Source organism: Sarcophilus harrisii, chromosome 6 (genome assembly GCF_902635505.1).
Source record: "Sarcophilus harrisii chromosome 6, mSarHar1.11, whole genome shotgun sequence".
NCBI classification, from domain to species: Eukaryota; Metazoa; Chordata; class Mammalia; order Dasyuromorphia; family Dasyuridae; genus Sarcophilus; species Sarcophilus harrisii.
In genome coordinates, this window is record NC_045431.1 from 72,051,707 (window position 1) to 72,076,161 (window position 24,455).

At 36.5% G+C, this 24,455-nt stretch overlaps 1 protein-coding gene across 2 annotated transcripts in view; it reads left to right on the plus strand.

The window, feature by feature from the left end:
* Positions 1-13,283: 13,283 nt before the first annotated feature.
* Positions 13,284-24,455, plus strand: part of EDNRA (endothelin receptor type A) — a 78,740-nt gene continuing 67,568 nt past the window's right edge. The window contains exons 1-2 of one of the 2 annotated variants that reach the window (XM_003773153.4): positions 13,284-13,899; positions 18,407-18,890. In XM_003773153.4, coding sequence (XP_003773201.1) covers positions 18,471-18,890 — 420 coding nt within the window. In that variant the 5' untranslated portion in view covers positions 13,284-13,899; positions 18,407-18,470. Of the gene's footprint in view, positions 13,900-14,046; positions 14,196-18,406; positions 18,891-24,455 lie in introns of those variants that run through there. The other variant, XM_031943270.1, reaches the window with a different exon arrangement.

The following is a 24,455-nucleotide window of genomic DNA, read 5'->3' on the forward strand; positions in this document are numbered from 1 at the left end:
GTTTATTGTTATCACAAGCATCAGATTTTCAAGAACATTCTCAAGGACTTTGAATTACTATACTTTAATTCCTGCAGAATTAAGAAAAATATTATTTCCTCTCTTTCAATTAACTTCAAATCATAAAATAGAGGCATTAAAGAATGAAGCTTCTGGGAGCATGATGAAAGAAGAGGAAAGATGCAATATTTGGCCCAGGAAGAGAGGTTTTGTTTCCAGAGAATGTTCTGTAGGTGGAATCAAAATCATAAATATGTCAGTACTAGAAATTTATTCTAAATAGAGACCCTAGGAAACAATAACTTTCCATATTGTTTTGTTAATATGGTATTTATGGAAAATCCCCCTTTTTTGTGTGTATCACTGGCCAAGAGATTTTCATCAATGGGATCACTTTTTTCTAAATCCAAAACATCTAATCTAAGACTCTCCCCATTTCAATCCATTCTACACTCTGCTGTCATACTAATCTTTCTAAATCAACACTCTCAATCAAGACGGTCCTATTATTTATGAGATAAAGTCCAAACTCCAAAGCACTCAAGTATCTTCCTAAATGACTCAATCTTAACATAGTCAACTTCATCTTTCAGTAGCATCAAATATTAACTCTTTGCCACAAACTCATTTTTTTCTTTGTCTCCCAAATGCCATCATGCTCCTTGCCAGCTGCAAACCTTTATTTCTATGCTGGTCTCCATCCCTGGAATGTCTCTGTTCTTCCTTTCTTTGACTTATCCAAATATTCCAAGATATTCCAATATTTTAAGAAATATTCCAAAAGATTTTTGATCTCTTTTGTGACATGGCCCCCTTTGTTAGTCTACTGAAACCAAAGGACCCCTTCTCGGGATAATGTTTGTAAATGTATTTTTCAAAATTTGTATAATTACAAGAAAATCAGTTACATTAAAATATAGTTATGAAAATATTTTTAAATCATTCACCCTGAATTAAGAGCCTCTGCTCTAGTAATATTTACCCAAGTCCTCCCCTCAATCAAACCAACCCGTATTGACTTCTCTGAACTAGAGATTTTGTAATTTCTATCATCTATTGGGAGTATTTCATTATATGTTGCCTTACGTTTATATCTTAATTCTTTTATATGTGTATATGTGTATATTTTCTCAACTAAATTATAAATTCCTGGGGATTTGTTTTATTTTCAAGTCCTAGCACAAGGAAAGGTCATAGACACTCAAAAAACATATGCTAAATGTCACTCCCCTCCTTAAAAATAGACAAACACTTTCTAGTGTCTCTAGGATACAATGCAGACTCATCTAAATCTTGTTTAATAAAGCCCTTTACAATCTGGCCCCAGTTTACCTTTCTAGGCTTAATTAAACATTATGTGCCTCAAGTCAAACTAGACTTTTCATCATTCCCAGTGTCCAACATTCCATTTTCTAAGTCTGTAGTTTTGCATAAGCTATCTGTCCCCATGCCTGAATGCTCTCCACCTTCACTTCTTACTTTTAAAATCCTCAGCAATTTTCAAAGTACCACTTCCTACAAAAGACCTTGCCTGATCTGTACAACTGGGAGTGCTAGAACTCTGACTTATAGGAAATGCAAAGCATTATATCTGTATAGATATAAGCGTTATTAAATGGCTTGTGCAAGATCAAAGCCAGGGCTCCCGACTCTAAGAGGTAGCTTTTTCTATGGCACCATTATCTGGTCAATAAAATTAATGGTCATTTTTCCCCACCCCCAACACTGTCATCAAATTGAAGACTTGTTAATTATTAAATGATTACATGGTGTTCTAAAAGTCCTAGGGCCCCAAGTTTTCCCCTTGGCACTAACATAACAAGCAAGATACATTTGCCTTGTTTGGGCCTTATTATTTTGATTTGTAAACATAGAAGATTGAACTAGAAAATCTATTAAGTTCTTAGTTGCAGTTTATTTTAGCTACTTGGTATTTATTTAACTGGAATATTCTTTACTTAAATATTTCAAGCATCTATAATTTCAAAGAGATGAATCTTTCCTCATAACATAAATTAAAACTCCTCAGTATTATACCCTGAAAGCTTTGTGAGCATTTCTTCCATTGTGTAAATCGCAACTAAATCATACTTCCTCATCCTGAGTTGTTTTTGTCCATGACCTCCCATCGATCCTTTTAAAAAGATCCACTTGGGGCAGCTAGGTGGCTCAGTGAATAAAGCACCAGCCCTGAAGTCCTGAGAACCTGAGTTCAAATCTGCCTTCAGCCACTTAACACATCCTAGCTGTGTGACCCTGGTCAAGTCACTTAACCTCAATTTCCTCAGCAATAAAAGGGAAAAAAAATCCACTTCATATTCTGGGGTCATCCTCTATAGAGTTAGGTATCCTTAATCTGGGATATTTGAACTTGGTTTGTTAGTATTTTCATAACTTGTATTTCAATATAATTGATTTCCTTTGTGAATTAAAGTTAATGCATTTAAAAATATTCTGAGTTGGCTGTCAATTTTACTATACTACCAAAGAAGGGGTTCGTGCCACAAAAGAAGTCAAGCACCTTTGTCATAGGATGTTTGGATGGGCGGAGGGGAAGGAGAAAAGAGATATTCCAGGTTTGGAAACAAAGTTAGGAGCCAGCAGAGAACACGATGGCTTTCAGAATACAATGAAAAAAATGAGTTTGGTTGGGACAAAGAGTTAATGTTTGGTGATACTGACAGATTTTTAAAAAATGCTTTAAAATGGTTAAAAATCCCTACTCTGAGCCAATATTAAAATCCTCCAATTCTTCCACTAGCATGCTGACTCACTGACCATCACACAAGGACTTTACATTCAAAAGAATTACAATTAATGTTGATAGTTTTAAAGTTGAATTGTTGCACCCTCTGCCCCCTTTACTATTACTCTCATATAATCACTGACAAACCAAGAGTGGACTAAGGATCATTTTTAATTTTCCTGCTTTTCACATAAAGTTGTTTAGCTCATCAACAAGTAGTCAGCCTATTACAATGTGCCTCTCTGCAATTCTGCAGGCTAGTCCTCAGAAAGCAGTCTGTGTCAAGACTATTCAAAGCCTTTCCAGATTGATACAAAAATAATAACAGCAATAGCATTTTAAAGTTTTGTAAAGCAATTCCATTTGGTTTTCACAATAGCCTTATGAAATATGTGTTATTATGATGCCCATTTTATAGATGAACAAGTCAGAGAGATTAAGAGAGTTACCTAGAGTCACATAGTTGGTATCAGAGGCAGGATTTAAACTCGGCTCTTCCTGACTCCAGGTCCAACATTCAGGTTCTCTAGAACCTGTAGGAACTTATGGTCCATCGGCATTACATCCAAGAATTGAGAGCCACCTCCATGTCATGATGGGGCACAGAATGAGACTTTCATTATCAATGTTAAGATGAACCTGTATTAGTGCATATCACAATTCATCCATGCCTTCTTATTCTAGGGAATGTCTATCCACATGATCCTATAATTCTTCTATACCAGATTGACAGAACTTTCTCTAGATCTCCTGGCATCTTGTGAATTCCAATGGAGCTCATGAGGGCTGTCCATCAAGGTTATCTCATTGTTGATATTTGACTAGCCCATATATTTGTCCAATCATTCATCTCTCTGATGATAACTTTCACACTGCTTCTCTAAGAAAATTCTCCATATGTAATTTGTGGCAGCTCATTCACATCAACCAAATATCTTTCCATTGTCCCTTAGGTGATGTTAAATATTACCAGAAGTTTCTTGGGATTAAGCAAAGAGACTGTTTTTCAGGGGAAGAGGAACTATTTGTCCTTTTTATTTTTCCCAATTTTTTTATTTATTTCATTAAATATTTCTCAATTACATGTAAAAGAAATTTTAACATTCTTTAAGTTCCAAATTATCTTCTTCCTTTCCTTCATTCCTCTTAGAAAAGGTAGGCAAATCAATATAGATTTTACATGTGAAGTCATGAAAATGTATATCATAAGTTATGGCATATGAATATAACGGAATATTATTGTTCTATAAGAAATGATGAATAGTCTGATTTCAGAAAAGCCCAGAAAGACTTACATGAACTGATGCTAATGAAGTAAAACAGAATCAGGAGAACACTGTATACAGTAATAGCAAGATTATGTGATGATCAACCAGCCAAGTGATGGACTTGATTCTTCTCAACAATAGGTTGATCCAATATAATTCCAATAGACTTGGGATAGAAAATGCCATTTGCATTCAGAGAAAGAACTAGAGAGACTGAATGAATCAAAATATATTACTTTCACTTGTTTTATTTGCTTTTTCTTTCTCATGATTTTTCCCTTTTGCTCTGATTTTTCTTTCCCGACATGACTAATATGGAAATACTTTAATGATTGTACATGTATAATCTCTGACTGCTGTTTTGGAGAGGAGGGAGGTAAGAGAGAGGGAGAAAAATTGGAACTCAAAATCTTCTTTAAAAAAGGAGGTTGAAAACTATCTTTACATATAGTTGGGAAAATAAAATACTATTGAATTCAAACAAAGGGAAAAAGAAATGTATTACTACATTAACCATGTTGTAAAAGAAAAATAAGAAAAATAATGAAAATTTAAAAGCAAGCTTTAATCTGCATTCAGATTCCATCATTTCTTTCAGTATAAGTGACACAACATTACATTCTCACTCTTTTTGTTGTTATTCACTTGCATTTTGTTTTCTTACTCACTTTCTTTCCTTTTTTATCTGATTTTTCTTGTGCAGCAAGAGAATTGTATAAATATGTTTACACATATTGGATTTAATATATATCTTAACATGTATAATATATATTGGATTGCTTGCCATCTAAGGGAAGAAATGGGGGGCAAGGAAAAGAAAATCTGAAACACAAGGCTATGCAAGGTTCAATGTTGAAAAATTATCCATGCATATGTTTTGAAAAATAAAAAGCTTTAAAAAGAAAAATATATATGAATTTATCAAAGAAATTTGTTGTACAATCTTTTCCCCCAGTTTTCTATTTTCCTTCTAGTCATGGCTACATTGACTTTATGCAGAAACTTAATTTAGTGTAATCAAAATTATCTATTTTATATCTTGTAATGCTCTCTATTTCATTTGCTAATAAATTATTCTCTTATTCATAAATCTGATCAAATTTTTCATTAATTTCCATTAATTTTCCTTTAATTTGCTCATATCATTCTTTATATTGAAATCATGTACCCGTTTTGACTTTATCTTGATATACAGTGTAACATACTGGTCTATACCTAGACCAAACTAGCAAACTACTTCTAGCTTGCTAATTACTGGCCAACTACTTTCTAGTTTTCCCAGAATTTGTCAAATAGTGAATGCTTGTCCCAAAAAAAAAACTTGCATTTTTAGATTTTTCAAACACTGGCTTGGTATGGTCATTAAAAACTGTATTATAAAGCTAATCTATTCCACTGGTTCACCATTTCTATTTCTTAGCCATCACCAGACTGTTTTGATGATTGTCACTTTATAATACAGTTTGAAATTGGTACTGCTAAGCCACCTTTCTTCACCTTTTTTCATTGACTCCCTTTATACTCGAGCTTTTTCCAGATGAACTTTGTTATTATTTTTTCTAGCTCTGTAAAATAATTTTAGGTAGTTTGTTTTGCACTGGATAGAGTTAGGTAGAATTATGAATTTTTTATTATATTATCTCAACCTACCCATGATGAACTAATATTTTTTCAGTTGTTTAGGAATGACTTTGAGCGAAAAGTATTTTGTAATGGTGTTCATGTAGTTCCTGGGTTTGTTTTGGCACATATAATCTCAAGTATTTTACGTTGTCTAGAGTTATCTTAAATGGAATTTCTCTATCTCTTCTTGCTGGACTTTGTTGGTAATATGTTAATCTTTTTTTTAAATGACTTCATAAAGGCAAGCCCACCTACTTTCTTCTTCAATTCTGAGCCCAACTCATTTTTTTATCTATTGTTTCAAATTATTATGCACACACTTATTTGATTACATGTTATATCCCCCTAGTAGAATGTAAGCTCCTTATTTTTTTTTTGTTTCCTCTTCTTATAATGAGTACCTAGCACAGTGCTTTGCACATAGTAAGTGCTTAATAAATGCTTGGGATTGTTGTCCAAGATGTATGTATGTATGTATGTGTATATATATATATATACACACACCAATGGACAGACGGCTCTAGATAGAGTCTGCTCTGCCCATCCACTTATATATCAAAAAATAGACATTCTTCATCCACTTGATTTTCCCCATATGGACAGTTAGGAAGAACTCTTTTGAGTAATTATGGATATGATTTAGAAGGTTTTTTAGTCAGGTCTGTTGCCATCAGCATGTCATTTGCAAAGAAGAATAAATAGAGGATCTTACTATTTATATCTACTTTAGAATAATAAAAACTGGCAAATCCCTTGAAGACCAGTGTTTTAAAGACATTTTAATAGGGTTCAAAAGGAATTAGGTCATCAGAATTCTCTGCCACCAGACAGAATATCACTATAACACTGACAAATAGCTTGAGTCAATAATATCTATTTGTTTTTATCTCCAGGACTTTTTCTTATAAATGAACCTTCAAATCCTGTTCTTTAAAACTTCAAAAGATCATTGTGGTTTTCTGATTTTTCTCTAAGTGCTCCATTTAAATCATAGTATTCCTAATAAGCATTGTAATCTTAAACACATGAGTTCAGAGTTCAAGGAACTACTTGGTAGAAGTTAACCAGTTATAAGATATACCTGTCATTTATTTTTTTAAAAACTTGCATTAAATTCCACTTTAATCCAAGCAAGCTAGGGTTTCTTTACGGTAAGAAACTTGCCCAAAGTCAAACAGCAACTATATGGAAGAGCTTAGATTGAAATGGGCATTTTCTGAATCTAGGTCTGAATCTATTGCTCTTTTCAAAACCAAAAAACTAAGTCTTAAGTAATTTATACTCTTTACTGATTATTTTTTTCAGTGTAGGTCAATAATAATAGTACTATGTTTGTCAAAATTAATACAATTGTTAATTCAGTAGCATTATAGTTAGCTGGCCATCAACCAGAACCCTTGTCAAATAATCAGAAATTAATAAGAAAATTAAATGGAAGCCATATGGGAACCAGCACAACTCAGGTCAGTAAATTTTGTATTCTACTTCATGTTTTCTTTTGTTTTTTATTTCCTTATCTGTAGATAGCTAATACCCCTCTACTTCTTGGTAGAATATATGTTACTTGAGGGCTGATACTGTTCAGTATTTCTCTTTTTAATCCCAGGAGTCCAGTGTCTTCCTTGCACACAGCAGGCATTTAAATTGAATACAAAAAAAAAAAAAAAAAAATTGTATTCAAAGGTCTGACTCCCAGAATAAGAAGAAAAGCTTCAGAAGTCCCTTTGAACAATTTCATAAAATGCATTTACATATGTTAATAACAGACATAAATCAGAGTAAGAAGGAATGAGGTAAGTATAAAAAGATCTTTGTTATCTTGGGGGAGGGGCAGGTGTTGGTTTAATGAAGCTTTGTGCTAAGCTATCTACCTGTCATTTCAACTTCTAAAGCAGAAGTGAGAAATAAGCCTTGATGGGATTCCCCCAACTCCTGGGCTTTTTGTCAAGTATAACCTTCAGGCATTTGGAATGAGGCAACCCTATTCTCTGAAGAATAAAAACAATGCTAGTTAGTATTGCTGTGTGCTGATTCAAGTTGGTTCAAGTATACTTCAGTGAGGGTAATAATAATAATAATAGCTCCCATTTATATCATACTCTTTGTATAAAATCTTTCCCCATGATGATTCCAGCATAGGTCATGTAAATATTATCAAATTCATTTTGCAATAAGGAAAATGATTTACTTGTGATTAAACTGGGGGATTCAGTCTGAGTTCTCTGGCTTCCTATCCATTATTCAGTCCAATATATGGTTGCCTACCTCCTGATCTCTAACCCTAAGAGACAGTTTTCCATCACTGAGTGTCCCAAAATTAGCTTCTCTGACCTTTCTTAGCAGTTACCACCTACTCTTCCACCCAAGTGGGTCCTCTCCTCCCTCAAGGATCCCCTTGATGGTGCCATTTTTTCTTTCAAAGCCGCTCTTGATGTTAATTTTTATCCTGATTTCACCTCCATAAAAACGTTCTAGTGGTTCCAGACAGTGTTATTAATCTTGGACAAATGTACAAAGTCTATAAACTTTGCTTTAGCAACTTCCCTCCATACTTTACCAAATACCTCTCTTACCTACCATTGCCTCTCTCTCCTTTGATCACATTTAAATTCATTTATCTGGAAACACCAAATTCCCATAGAATTTAAGTTTTTTGAAGGCTCATACCATTCAGTCTTTGTACCCTGATAGTACCTCTTCGTTGTACAAAGTGGATATTCAAACTGAATCAAAAAAAAAAAAAAGTCACATTCAAAGGCCTTGTTTAATTAAGGATCTTTTCATTTTTAACAATTTCCTCTCCAAAACTCTCCATTTTGACATTTCAGCCAGGCCTAATCTCTAACAAAGTTCCTGTTTTCTTAAAAAATGCCTCTCCTATCTCCAATTCTGAGCCCTTCTTCCACTTCCTAATGACCCTTTTCTATTTCACATGTTTTAAAGGACTGGTGTTAAATAACTACCAATATTGTGTGACTTGAGTAAGACCTAAAAATTTGGGCTACCCAAATATGAAATGGCTTGCCTTGAGAGATGGTGTTTGGAAGTCTTTAAGTAGAGACTAGACAACCATTTGTCAAGATGTTATAGATGAGAAATCTTTTTGTATATGGGTTGGACTAGATGTTCATTGAGGTTCCTACCAATTCTCAAATTCTGTTAAGTCACTTCATAGTTTTAAGCTTCAGTTTCCTCATCTGTAAAACTGAGTGGATTACACTAGCAAACTGTTAAATTGATTTCACTTTGCCTTTTTCCTTCTTTCTTCTCTCTCCCCAATTTCTTCCTCTTCCCCTCCCCCCCCCCTTATTTTTCAGGGAAAATAAAAAAACAGGAAAATCCCTAGGGTTTTTTTCCTATCCCATTCTGTCTCTTGCTCCTGGCTCTCTCTCCCATGGCTTTTCCTCTGTATTCCTTTCTCTTCCTTTGCCTATCCTTGTTCTCCCTCCATCTCTTCTTGTTTTTCTGTCCTATTCTTCTCTCCTTTCTTTTCTCTTCCTTTTCTAAATTCCCTTCTCTTCTGAGTTTGCTATGCCACTCGATAGATTTTAAGTTTCTGTTCTTATTTAAAGCAGATGTTTTTTTTATATTCCTTTTTTTTTTTAAAGCTAACATCTGAAATGTTGTTTTACTTTAATGTGATCCTCATTTGCCTTTTTGCCTTTCCTCAAGTGCATGGCCATTAATCCAAAGAGTTACAGCAGATCTGTTCTAAAGCTTTGTAACTTCTCTGATTGTATTTGCAACATGTTACAAAATATCAAAGTACAGAAGAAACAGAACTGAATTTGGAGCCAGAAATAAGGATGTTACTACCTAAACTGCTTACTTTCTACATGATTTTTTTTTTTGATGGGGAAGGGATTTTACTTTTTGGTTTAGGTTAAGTAAACACCATAAAAAGTAGCAGCAACAAATTTGATTTTAGTGGGGTAGTTTTGATTTAAGACTCCAGGAAGGATCGGTGCCTAGAGAAACTCCCTCTCCACCAGCTGGCTGATACCTGAAATTATCAAATTCTATTCCTAGCACTCAGGTACTTTTATTACAATCTTTTTTCCCCCATGAAAACCCCATGGAAACTCTTAAATAGCCCAATGCAAGAGTCAGGCATAACTGAATGACTAAACAACCAATGATGTTAAAGGTTCAGTCTCTATCTCTTAGTCCCTTTCCTGAATCAGTACCGTTTATTATTCTAAATACAAACTTTGATTGGGACTGAGAGTTATGACAAGTCAACAATCACTTATTAAGTGCCCACTATATAAGAAAAGCACTGGGGACACCAAGAAAGATAAAATGCACTACCTGCTGTCATTATCTAATGGTGGAGATAATATATAAACAACTATAGGTAAAGAAAATACAGACAGGAAAAATTAGAGATTATCACAGAGGAAAGGCTTTTGTATTAAGGAGGATTAGGAAATGATTCATGTAGAAAGTAGAATTTTAGTTGGGAGTTGAAGAGTAAAAAGGAAGAAGTATGTGTGGGAGCAGGGAGAGAATCTCTTTAGAAAAGAACTCATAGCCCTGGTAGTTGGTGGATGTGGAGACGTGGAGAATTGGAGAGAGAGACAGACATACAAAGACACAGACACAGAGACCGAGACATTCACAGACACAGAGACAGACACAGAGAGATTAGGAAAAGGAGGCTGAGACCACTAAAGTAAAATCTCACTTCCTTAAAACTTGGTTTAGAGCTAGGCAGATTTTTATGAAATCTCTTTTGCTGAGACTAATAGTTTGGTTACTAGACTAGAGATCTGTGGTTGGAAAAGTGCTACATTTCTAAAGATAAATAATTGAGAGATTAACTGATACAATTGTACTATGGTGGAAGTGAGATTTTAAGGTTCAGGCCCCTGCTTATCTTATTTAAAGAAACCTTCTTACTTTACTATGTTGTTACATAAATGAGCTGGTTAAATTCTAATAGCAAAAACAAAATCTTTCTCCATTGTCCCATTCCCAATTGTACTAGTTAATTGAGATGGTTCCATGGACCAGAGTCTGTATATCATGCAAGTCTCAACTTTTTAATGGCCTTAGAAACCAAATCCAACTCCTTCCACTGTCGTTAGAGGCCCTCCACATTCCGTCACCAACGCAACCTTCTGGTCTTATTTCACACAATTCCTCACACTAATCACACTCTGTGCTACAATCCAACTGGACTACTCACCAACCACAAACATCCCATATTGTCTTTGTTCTTATAAATGCTGACAATTGAATAAAGCAAGTACAAAATGTTATATGAGGTCTGAGGAAGAAGATGTAATTAATAATTGCATGAGAGGAGATTAGAGAGAGCTTCAATAAACCAAACAAGCATTTACTGAACTCCTGCTATATTCCAGACAATGTACTAAGTGCTCAGGATGCAAGCATAAAGAATGAAACAATCTCTGCTCCACAAGGAGCTTACCTTCTAATGAAGGAGATAACAAGTATATATGTTTATTTAGAATAAATACAAATTATACAAGGTAATTTGAAAGGGAGGCTACTAGCACTTGAAGATTGAGCTGAATCTTAAAAGAAGAGGAGGATTTTATAGGCAGAAGTGTAAAAGGAAGTTATTATAGACATAGGAAATTGCCATTACCAAGATTTGGGGATGGGAGATGGGCTGGGATGTGGGAGGAGCAGAGAAAAGGCCAGTTAACCTGAATAGCAAAGTGCTAGAAGATCAAAATTCAATGAGGTTGGAAAGACAGATTGGAAACAGGGGCTTTAAGAGCTAAGCAGGAGTTCATATTTTATCCAAGGGGCTATTGGAAAGAGGTGGCATGTGAACTAAGCCTTGAAGAAGGGTTGGATTTTAACTGGCAGGAATGAAGTGAGTTTTGGCTTCCATGGTTATTATTCCCAAGGTAAGAGCAGGAGGACTTCACTTTTTCTACTGTTGTCATTTTTCTAGTAGCAGTAATAATAGTAATTATCATTAATACAGCAGTAGTTAAAGTTTACAAAGCACTCTGCATATTTTAAATTATTTGATCCCTGTGATCATGTGTGATAGTAACACTTTCATTTTACAAATAGGAAAACTGAGGAAAAGTTTAAGTATTTTGCCTAGGGTCATACAGCTAGTGTCTGAAGATTCCCATTCAGTCCCTTCTAAGCTCTGTCCACTGTACCACCTAGCTACTCTCAGTAAGACTAAGAGTACCAGTCTGGAACTCTCTCCAACACAAGTAAATCCAGAAGTCATAACAGATAGACTTAACTTTTCTCTTTCCTTAAACTGGGGAATGATGCAACAGAGAGAAAAGGGAGGGGAAGCATTCATATTGCTCACTCTGCCATTAAAAGGAATGGAGTTACTATACTGGGTCACAGCATCATAAGATTTAGGAAAAAACCTCAAATTTCATTTTGTCCAATCCCTTTGATGTACAGATGAGGAAAGGAGACCTAGATCAGGTTGAGTGATGTATCCAAAGTCATGTAGGTGATACCAAAAAAAAAAAAAATTACAAAAAGCCCAAGTGATAAAAATGCTTTGTCACTCTCTCCATTTTCAGTCCTTCAAATACAAAAGATCAGCAATAGAAACAATTTATCTTGCCATCTTATCCTGCAATCAGAAGTAATTGCTAATTTTGCAGACAGGCAGCTAGGTCACACCAGGAGTCAGAAAACTCATCTTCCCGAGTTCAAGTCTGATCCCTAACACTAACTTGCTTTGTGATGTTGAGCAAGTGACTTGATGCTGTTTGCCTTAATTCCACATCTGTTAAATGAGATAGAGTAGGAAACCGTTCTAGTATCTCTGCCAAGAAACCCGAAATAGGGTCACAAAGAGTTAGACACAACTGAACAATTTTGTAGAATAACAGTCATCTCCACTTTCAATCTGTCTTTAAAAGCAGACTTCCCCATTCCATAACCTCTCTCAGCTCTCCCTTCCCCTCACATCCTTTTGAGCACTTTAGTTGCTAAAGGGAGCTTGATATAAATGCTTAGCTATAGACTACAGGACTCCTTGAAAGTTTCTTCACGAAATGGTCATGGATGCGCTCTCACAAAATATCCCAGGGAACAACTTTATGATGAGATTAGGGGAACATGTAGCCACAGAATGAGTAACAAAGCTACCCAGATGCTTTGGATTTGTGGCAGCCTTGACTTAATTCTAGCGAGCTAAGTGGTTCCTGGTTAATAAGCTGTGTCGAGGAAGGGACAAACACGACTTGCTGTGAACATCGTTTCTCAGATCTGGTAGTGGAGCTTGGACCCTTTCTGGAGGGATGGTTCCAGGGGTTGAGTGTCTTTGAAGGACATTGTTGAGCAATAAAACCTACCTCATCGAATGTTGGAACTTGAAGAAACTTTAGAGACCAACTAGTCCAGGCCTGTCGCTTTGTAATTGAGGAAAACAGGACCCAGAGAGGTCATTTACTGGAGGTCATTCAGCACTAACTGGCAGACCTGGGACTAGAAAGAAACCAGATCTCCTGGTTGCTAATCCAGCGATCTCTCCATTGTCTAACGGCAGCCTCTTATGGATCATCTCCTCCCATTCTAGGGCTCTTGGGGTCATGAGATTTAGATTCGGAAGGACCATCTAATTCAATCCCATCACTTTACAGATGAGGAAACTGAGGTCCGGAGGGAGAAAGAGGTTTGTCCAAGACCACCCGGGAAGTCAGTGGCTGAACTGGAAAATCCAACCCAGTCTTGACTCCACTTCCAGTGTTCATTCCGAGGCACCATTGCGGAGAGGAAATAGTTAAAAGAACTCGGAGTTCTCCAGTGCCTGGGAGGCACATGCTGGTGTTTAATAGAGGCAGCCTCCTTGGGGCTGGAGGTTTGGGGCTGGTCTTGTTTTTATGGAGTGGAGGTGGAGGAGGGAAGTCTTTGGGGGGAGCAGAGGGGGAGGGAGGAGGGTGTTACTTTGGAGTTTTCCTTTTCTCCCAGGATTTCGCTCCCACACACACTTCTGCTTTCTCTCGGTGACCAGCAGAGGAGGAGAATCTCAATCCCACTCGGCCAAATTGAGACGGGAGAAGAGGGAAGACCTCCCCCCAAGAGCCACCCGGAGGAAGTTTGCAGAAGCGGCGGCGGCTGGAAGGGCTAGAGCCGGCAGCCACTTCTCCCTCTGCCGCTGCTCCCCGTCCCGGAGCCCGCGCCTGGAAGGACATCCCCGCTCGCCTTGACTCTGTTGGGCTGGGGAATCTCATGCCTGAAACGGGGACTCGGGCAGCTGCCAGTGCCCGGAAAATCAGCCCGGCGCGGACCTCCCGGGTATTTGAAACGCTTCCTTTTCGGGGACTCAGACCTAGGAGGGGAGGGGAGGTCTAGAGACTCTTGGAGAGCCAGCCTTATAGGGGGTGGAGAAGGAGAGAGATAAGGGGTGGGGGCGGGGTGGGGGTCCACCAAGCGTCTACTTGGAAAGCCACTTAGTGTGATAGAAGTCTCCAGTTGGAGCTGCCACAAATACCTGCAGAATGTGAGCAGCCCTGTCGGAGAGCAGAGGATGAACTCGAGGCAAATTTAGCCCAGCTGCTATCGATTCTGAGGGATATTGCTGTCAGCTGAAGGTGATATCGATCAAAATCTACCGGGGGGAGGGGGAGAAGCGTGTTCAACTCTTAGTGAGCGTTTGGAGAGCCGGGGCTCACTCGCTTTGTCCTTTCCCTGGAACTTTTTCTCCGTTCTCTTGACTTCGAGGTTACCATCAAGCCTCATGATTCCCCTTCCTGCTTGAACTCACTAATCTGAATAGATTTCGTTGACTTATTTTACTCCCTGCGCCCGTTTTCTCCAGTGGGAAAGACTTAGTGGAAAGGGAGGCGCTTGGGCTAACAGAGGGAGAGGAGAGTGTTTTACAAACTCCAGGGCTGCGTATTTGGGAATATCCTCGCCTGGAAACTCACTGGTCTGGCTCTGATCAGGCGTGTCTCTTGCTAAAATCTCAAGCGTTTTGTTCTTAAGTCCACTGCGGAATTGAATTTAAGAGGTACGTGGGCTTTACACAGAGATGCTGCCTCTTTCTAAAAGAGGTAGCTTTTCTGGGCCCCAGATAACTTTCTCTCAATCTAACTGAAGAAGTAAGCACATGCCCTGATCTGCTCAGACATCAACACATGGCAATGACCAATTCACTTTTCTTCCTAATATTCCTTCCCAGTTTCCTTCCTTGATATCCAATTAGTTTGTGTTTTCAAGTTGTCTAGAAGTTTGTTTGTTTTTTATGGAGTTGAGTAAATATTTTTTGAAATTCTTTTCTCCTCAGCCATCCCCCTTCCACTTTGAGGGATCCAGCAAATAAAATCAATTACCTGTATTTTAATTTCCGACGAGAAATCTAGTTTGGAGTTGTCGAGTTTTTTTATTATAAAGGGGAAGATTTATTTTAATAAAAGGGGGGGGGGGTTTCAAATTGCTAATTAGAGGAGGTCGTCGTTTCTGAGAAACAAAGATGTTGCTTTGATAGTTGAAGTTTACTAGCATGAAGATTCTGTTTGACCCAGCGAAAAGAGCTCTGGATTTGGGTTCCAGTCACCTATCTGACACTTATTTCTCTGCGTCTCAGATTTTTTTTTTAAAAAATGTGGGAGTTGAATTAGACTATTTCTGAATTCCCTTTCACCCCTAAATCTATGATCCTACGATTGGGCATACAGAAACCTCTAATCCAACTAAACTTAGTGTCCCCAGTTTGGAAGAGAGAGAGAGGTAAAAGGTGTTCTGTTTAGGACCCAAGTGCAAAACTTCAGCAATGCATAGAAGCTACATAAAAGTAGACTTAGGCTTGATTGTAAGGAAGAAGTTACTGGGTTCACTTTCATCCTCAAAAACTTCAATGGGAGGTTGATTGACCATTTGTTCAGGATGTTCTTGGTCTACTGGCCTCTGACCTTCCACCCCACCCCCCTTCCACTTTGAGATCCCATTATTCTGTGTGGAAAATTTTGTGCTGATTCTGTTAATGTTTCTGTCCTCAACTATCAATAGAAGCCTAAAGGCAAGAAGAATTTTGTTAATTGCTTTAATGCTTCATTCCTGGAGAATGTAAACTCCTTGAGGGCAAACTTTTTTTTTGTCTTTGCAATCCCAAGGGCCATTACATGGACATTTAATAAATCTTTGCTGAACTGATTTATAATCCTGTACCCGCTTCCATGTACAAAATAAGCCATAGGCCCAAACTCAATTCATCAATCGATAAATACTTATTTAGCACCAACTACACATCAGGCCCTATGCAAAGAACTCAACAGCTTACATTATAATGGGTAAGGTAAATATATATTATATATATATATATACATATATATATAATATGGTGAATAAATATAAATATATGCATAATAGTTAAATTTAAGGTAGTTTGAGAGGGAAGGAGTTGAGGACATCAAGAAAAAGTTCATGAACATGATGGAGTTTGAAAGGCTTTTAAAGGTGAAAGCAAGGAAAGAGTCCATTAATAGTAGAAAGGCATGGAAATGGAATTCCTCAGGTATGAGGAATAGAGAGAAGGCCAGTTTGGCTCATTAAAAGAGCACAGGTTTTGAAAAGTTTTAAAAAGCTAATCAGAAGAGTTTACAGTTTATCCTAGAGAGACAACGGGAAGTCACTTGAATTGATTGAGTAGATTTTCTGAAGCAAGTATGGATTGGTTTCATGAAAGCCAAATCACTCCATTACCTTGACTTAGCTACATGTGTTTATGAGTGAGTTGGCAGAGAAATGGTGATTAGAATGGGCAGTATATGGTTGTAAATTTGAAGAGGAGAGAGAGGAAGGGTGATATGTGAAGTTGGACTGATTCCAGGATGAGAACCTGCAAAGCCTGGCCTCTTTAGCACCCTGCCATAATCAGCCAAAGTAAATTGTTGCAAAATGATGATTTTCAAAACTTCTGGAGCAATTCTGATGAAAAACATGATAGTGTCAGGCTCTCTTAGAAGGCAGTCATGGGCAATCAATCCACTTCTGGGAAACTGCCTCTCTTTTTAGAAACTTAGCACACAAGGTTCAATTGCAGTGGTCAAATCAAGATGCTTTAGCTGAGCAGTCAGTCTTTCCTGTCCCCTTCTCTTTGAACTGAAGCTCTGGGTTATTTTGTTCTTGAGTCTTACAGTTGCTTAGCATCTCAGAATTGTTTGTTTCTCATAGACTCCATTGGGAGGAAACTCTTACATATTTTACATGGTAAGATACAGACGCTATGATGGACATCCACCTGGCATCCAACTCTTAGGTCTTAGCATTTATTAAGGACACATGAATCAGGACTCATAAACACAGTTGGGTAGAGAAATGAAATCATTCCCCAGGGGCTCTTTAAGATCAAAATCAGACTCAACTAACTATGAGACTCAACTATAAACTCAACATGGATATGAAAATCTATAGTCCCTTCCCCATATTTTACTAGGGAAAACACAGCATAAACACAGATAGGCAATGGAAAGAGCATTTAATTCAAAATCAAAGGATCTGAATTCCAATCCATTTACAACCATTACAACCAATCCAATTGGGCAAATTATTTATAAAGTAAAAGCTTCTATAGATCTACATAGGCCTTTTCAGATTTTAAAACTCTGGCCAATTCAATGATACACCACAATTCCAAAAGACCAAAAATGAAGCAGACTACTTTTTGCAAAGAAATGATGGTCTTAAAATGAAAAGTACATTTTTGGGCAAAGCCAATTAGAAAATTTATCTGCTTCACTATGCAAACTTGTTGGAACGGTTTCCAATTTTCTGTTTCCTTTTTTAAATTGTGAAATGGAATAGTAGGGGAGCAGAAGAGAGAGCATGAATGCTTATTAAATGAAAATATAATAAAAATTTTAAAATTAAGTCCCTTTCAACTCTAAATGTATAATCCTATAAATAAAATTACTATATTAAGGTAAAAATGTGCCACTACAGAGGTAATTTTTTTTATAAAATTGAGCTTACCTTAAAGGACTTTTGTTTTATTTATTTATTTGTTTATTTACCTTAAAGGACTTTGATTGTTTTATTGCAGCTTGAATAAAGTTCAATTCTGATTACATTTTTTAAGAACTTTACTTATTGTATGACCATTCTTCATTTAAAAACAGCCTTTCATCCTTTAAAATTCAACTTCATATACGCCCTGACTTAGCAATCAGTCCTTTCTCCTCTTTGTGAAGAAAGGGCTTTGTAACGTGCTGACAAGTACTAACCCATAACATTGATGATCATAACATCAAGATGGATTGAGAATTGGAAGGGACCTTAGAGTGATCTAGTTAACCCTATCTTTTTAAAATGAGGAAATCCAGGTCCTGAGAAGTGACTTATCTAAGGTCATACATGTGTCTCAGTACTCTTTTCCCAGCATCATATTATTGCCTAATGATCAATAGTGAGAATAACAATGATAACAATAACTATTTGCAAAACACCTTAATATTTGTAAAGTGCTTTACATCTTTTATTTGGCCCTTGTAATAATTCTATTAGGCAGGTTTTAATATTATCTTCATTTTACCCCTGAGAAAACTGATGCTGAAAAAGGTTAAATAACTTGAAATGAGTCCTGTAGCTAGTCTTTTTGACTCCAGAAGGCTGGCACTCTAGCTATTACACTACTTGGTTATCAAAAACAGGGGTCTTTCTGGAGAATTTTTCTTCAGATATTTTGTCAAATGATTAGAGTAGTTTGATAGTAAAATGCCTTACCTAATTATAAAAGATTCTCTCAAGTGTTTGTTATTGGGGAGTTTGATTTTACAACCAAGTGTCTTTTTCTTTCTTCATCCAGGTCAAAGAATTAACTGCACAAGACTAGGATTGTGAGAGACATTTCTGTTCTGTTTGATTTCAAGATGGAGATCTTTTATCTCAGGGCCTCTTTTTGGCTCCTGTTGGCTGGATGTGTGGTCAGTGACAATCCTGAAAGTTATCACACAAATCTGAGTGACCCTGTGGATGACTTGACCACATTTCGTGGGACAGAGCCCAGCCTCCCTTTCACTACCCACCGCCCAACATCCTTGGTCCTGCCAAGCAACGGCTCAATGCGTAACTATTGCCCTCAGCAGACTAAAATCACTTCAGCTTTCAAGTACATCAACACAGTGATATCTTGTGCTATTTTCATCGTTGGAATGGTGGGGAATGCGACTCTGCTCAGGATCATTTACCAGAACAAATGCATGAGAAATGGCCCTAATGCACTGATAGCCAGCTTGGCCCTAGGAGACCTAATTTATATTGTCATTGATATCCCTATCAATGTATTTAAGGTAAGTTAGCTACATAGATTGAACTATAATTTGTTTATCTGTAATTCCAAAGTCATGATCTTCTAGGACCTCCATTATCTCTTGCCTATTCTTTTCTGCTTATATTAAGGACTATTCTCTGATATCTTATGATGGGAGAAGTTTTATTTTGAAAGAGGAAAAAAAGTATCCTGCTTCTCTCCTAATTAGTGGTAACTGATGTTTTTGGAAAGTATTTTTGCAACCACAGTCTTTCATGAAATTAATTGAAATCTTAATTTGATTGTTGGGTACATGTTTCACAAAAAGAAGTTTCAAAAGATTTAATGAATTTTTATGAAAGAGACACACATTTTTTTCCTCTTCAGTTGTCTGAATAATTCAAGGAAAGAATCAGGTTTATTGCAATTATTGCAATGTTGTGGCTGAGTTGACCTGATTGCACAGTATTTAGACTAAGCAGAGGACTTGTTTTATTTAACAACAGAAATATAAATCGGTTTAGGACCTTTAAAGCTGCAGTCATTTGAAAAAAGCAGAAGATTGTACATTTAAATTTATTAAACTTCATAGAGACAGCTTGGAATATGGAAGAAATGTTTAGGTTGAATTCAGAAAGATTTGGATTCAGATTTTGCCTCTGACTCATTGGCTACATGACCCTAAGAAAGTCATTGAACCTCAAACATAAGAGAGATAAGTCATGGACAGTTTGTGATTTTGTTGGAATGAATTCCTACACTGAAAAATTCACAGATCTTTTTGTAATTAACTGTATAAAGGATTAAAAACAGCTTATCCTCTTACCAATGTAGACACTATAAGTACTGACACAAGCTAGAAAAGATGCGATCCTTTATTCAGCCTAAACATGCTAGAAGAAAAGGAAAACTGTAATTTTAATTCATTTCAATCACAGATTGAAAATCTAAGATAAATTTTCTCTCAATGTTCACATGAAAATTCAAATTAACTTTTAAATTCTTTTATGGATTAATTATGATCATACATATATAGGGCTTGAATTTTGTAAGTCATATGAGTTTTTTACATCATTTTCTTTGCTTTTTACAAGCATTAATTATCACTCCTTTTCACTACCTCATCCCACTCCCAAAGAATATTAAGAATTCCCATATTGACCTTGACCAAAATTGCATGTCTCAATCTGGATCTTCAGTCCATTACCTCTCCGGATGGCAATAGATGGAGTGATTCATTTTTCCAACCCTGGCTTTGTGGTTTATCATCACATTACTCAGACCAAAGTATCATTTCTCTGTCCTAAACAAAACTGAAAGCCCTACTATTGGAACACTGTCATAAGATCATAGATTTAGATTTGGAAAGGGATCTCAAAAGTCATCTAGTTCAATCCCCTGTTCAGATGTTTGCCTTGGATAACATAGTTACCAGGAGAGTATTTGAACTCAGGTCTTTTAACCTAAAGTCTACATCATTGCTCTACCTCTACATCTTCTACATCCTTGCTACCTAAGACCAAACAGATAATAAGAAACAGAACCAAGTTTTGAACCTATGTCTCTGGCCTTGTCCTTTGTATTCATATTTTTCTTCATTTCACTGTGGATAGGAACAAAATATGTAGGGTTGCATAATTTAGGTCCTCCATAAAACATTACAAAATGACAAGTCTTGTCTCTTAAATATGTGGTCAATTTTATTTGGTTATCAGTGAATATGCTGCTATTGTAAAGAGATTTCTGCTGTAATTATGGGAGGTAACGTGAAGAAGTAAATCATGAAATCAGAAAGACCTGGGCCTAGGTTCTGCCTCTGGCACTAGCTGTGTGGCCAGAACTTTAAATGTTTTGATCCAATTTCTAAAACTAGAAGTTAAAATGAATTGCTAATCTGTGTGAGTGAAACAAGTTTCCACACTGAGAATTCTTTAATCCAATGAAATCATCGGTCTGGGCCAAAAACATGATTGACATAATGAAAATAATGAACATCTACATTTGTTATTTTGCAATTTACAGATATTATAGGGAAAGTCTTCCAAACAACTGAAAAACAGTTCACATTAAACAAGACAAAGTTAGACGATATCAAATACTTTACGTGTTTGTTTGTTATTGGGTTTTTTCCCCACCCTGGGGACAAGTTCATGTGTTTCCTATTGGAACTTGAAATGGGAATTCCAACAAGAATTTTGATTTTAAAAAATGGAAAATGTGGAATTAATTTAAAATGCTTTGTATACATTACAAAAAATTTAAGTCTTACTTTTCTTTCTGAATTTTCTACCAAATAACTTAAATTTAATCCTTTTTCAGAGCAGTTGTAACCATAGCCCACAGAGCATGTGAAAACAGTATTAAAATAAATGATGCCCATGTCCATACTTTAGTGACACCATTTTAAAAAATTAAAATCACATGGATGTAAAAAGTAATTGTATTCTGGAATCTAAACCAGCTATGTCAATTACTGGTATTTGTATATGTGTATTTTCCAACACATTTTGGTTTGATCATAAATTTTACAAGGTATCAAGTAAATTATGTCAGGACTGTTCTACACATCTGATTTGGCTCTGCAGTTTTATCAGTCAATAACAAGCATTTATTAATGTACTTTGTGCCAGGCCCTATGCTTGGTACTAGAAAGAGTCAGAATTGAGAGTTAGGGGGAAGAGAAGGAGAAAAAATTTCATGGTCTCTTTTCTACAAAGGAACACTTAATCAAATTTTTTTTTGCATATTTAGTGACCCATATAACCGTCAGTCATTTTATATTGCTCTCCTTGTTGAGTATGAAATGTCCTTGTAATAACTTCAGTCCTATCTAGAGATTCATGATATGTCAATCTAATGAAAAGAAAAGTGGGCTGATCAATGACTTAAAACTTTCACATTTAGAATCATCTTTCCTGACTCTTAGTAGGACTTTTTTCTCTGATTGAATTTACCATCTGGAGAAAATCCCAGAGAAGAACACTTGTAATACTTGGAAAGTTTTCTAGCCCATGGTTCTTCTTCAGAAGCCAGGCTTTGCAGTATATTTGATGATACTTTCGAGATCAGAAAATCACAGAATTTAACATTGGAAAGGAGACCATTGAGTCTATCCTCATCATTTTTCAGATGAGGAATTTGGGGCACAGAGAGATTAAGTGACTTACTTGCCCACTATAATCCAGTTTGTAATCTACTTTCTCAAACTTCTCTTCCTGCTTGTTCATCTTGGTACCTGGTACTCTGGTGATGGCACCTTGAGCAGGAAGGAGGTTTATGAAAACAGGAGAGAGAAGGATGTATCAACTTCCAGGGATGACTAAAATGTCTAATTCATGCCATTCAGCCTAAATTGATTATAGATTCTCTCCATGAAGCTGTCCCATTTGATGTGGTAAAACTAGAGAAATACAGAAATTAGGAAAAAGAAATTGGTCTGTTTATAAAATGTTTCTAGCCATAATGGTCTATCAGAATATCTGCTTCATGGCAAAAAGAATTAAAACATTTCTGTGTTTTCTCCCTCATTAGATTGTGAAGTTCTTGAGATCGGGAACTATCTTTTATACCTTTCTTTACACTTGCAGCATTTAGCACAAATTGGATAAGCACGTAACAAAAGCTTATTGATCAACTTACTGAATAATACCCAGAGAACCTACAAACCCATCACTAAAATGAGGGGGTGAATTGATAAACTTTAAGGTCCTTTCTAGGTCTAAGTCAACTATCCTTTGCTTCCCTCCTATAAATCTGTGATTCCTCTATATAGAAAGAACAAATGTCTCTCCTCATCAAAGTAGAAGAAACAATCAACAAATTAATGAAATATCATTTTATTCACGCCACAGACAAACTCTGTGTTTTTCTGTATTTGTGCATTGTAACTCAAATGTAGGTCGTTAGAGGCCATTTATATATAAACTGTGGGTTATATTATACAAGTTTCATACTCAATCAAGACTTTCATGTGCTTGCATCTGAGGTCAAGACACAAAAGATGATTTAAACACAGGGCTGCTTCACGTTGTGATGGTTAATGAATATATATCTGGCACAAACTTTAACCAGCACACCTCTTTTGTCAGAACATGTTTCCCATGATACTGTAAGAAAAGAACCTGGTGGGCCAAATTTTTGCAAGGTAACTTTAAGGACTGATTAGATTGTGGGGTTGAATGATGGTCTGCAAGGTGGAATATTCAGTATTGGTACTTTGAAGCTTTAAGCAACTTATTTATATTCTACTTGAACCATTTTGTGGCATGTAAATGGACGACCTAGAGTGGCCAGAGAAACCCAATAAACATTCTTATAGTTTGATATTTGTCTTCTCCTTTCTCTCTATGACTGGTTTAGAATCAGACCTGAGGTTCTACGGAGGTCATTGTCTATCCCCATGATCTCTATGCTTTCAATTTTGTCATTATAACATCACAGATTCAAATCAGTGGTAGGGAAGGAACCTTGAAGGCCATTGAATCTGTCTTACTCTTACAGATGAGGAAACTGAGGCACAGAGTGCATAGGATCGCCCAGATAGTGTCTGAGATAAAATCTAAACTGTCTCTTGACTTCAAGCCCAAGACTCTTCTTTACTATATCATAGAAGACTTTTTTTGTTTCTTACTCCAGAAATCCCCTTTTTACTCCAATAACAAAGCTTATAAGACTTTACTTTGTATCAGTCTATAATTATTTCTTCAGTTTTTTGTTTCTTCGAAGATCCGCACTACCATGTCCCAGTATCTTTGCAATTGCCAACAGAGTTTAAGGGAGGGGACGGTAGCTATGAGTGTTTTTGTTTTTGTTTTGTTTTGGTTTTTACTGTTTTACTTTTATCTTAAATACATCAAAAAGTATGTGTAAGTTGGTCAATAGGGAGGTGATGGTCCTGCTTAACCTCCTCTAATCAGAATCTGGAATATTGTGCTCAGTTGTAGGAGTAATAATTTAGGATGAGAATCAATTGAAGGAATTAAAGATGCTTAGCCCAGAGAAGAGAAGACTGTGATGGAACATGATAGCTATTTCTAAGCACTGAAGGACTGCGTGTGGAACATGCCCTGGAGAGCAAAACTAACAGAAGTAGATAAAAGCTGCAAAGGAAACTACAAATAGAGGTATTCAAAGAATGATGGTCTGCCTTGGGGAATAATAAGTTCCCCTTTGTTAGACGTCTTCAAGAAAACATTAGGTTGATCTCTTGTTGGATATTCTGCAGAAGAGTCGTGTTTGAGTGTGGATTGAACAAGATGACCTCTGAGATCCCTTTCAATTCTGAGATTATGTGATCTGTTCTCTAGGCTGAGCACTAGGGAAGGGAAGAAACACTCTTGTCTAGAAGCAACAGGTGGTGACAAGCAAAAGGAAAACAGCAAAATCCTTGGAGGAAAAGGAAATTAGTGACAAGGAGGTAGCCCAGCCTGGAAAGTATCTTTAGATGCTTACACTGGCAGAAAGCCATCTGAAATTATTCCCCAATAGCATTGTCTAAATTCCTAGTCAAGAAGAATTGTTATTAATTAAATGTTTAAGTAATGTTTGTTGTAGTCAAGGCATCATTGTGTGGTGAAAGAGCCCAGTACTTGGAGTCAGGAGACCG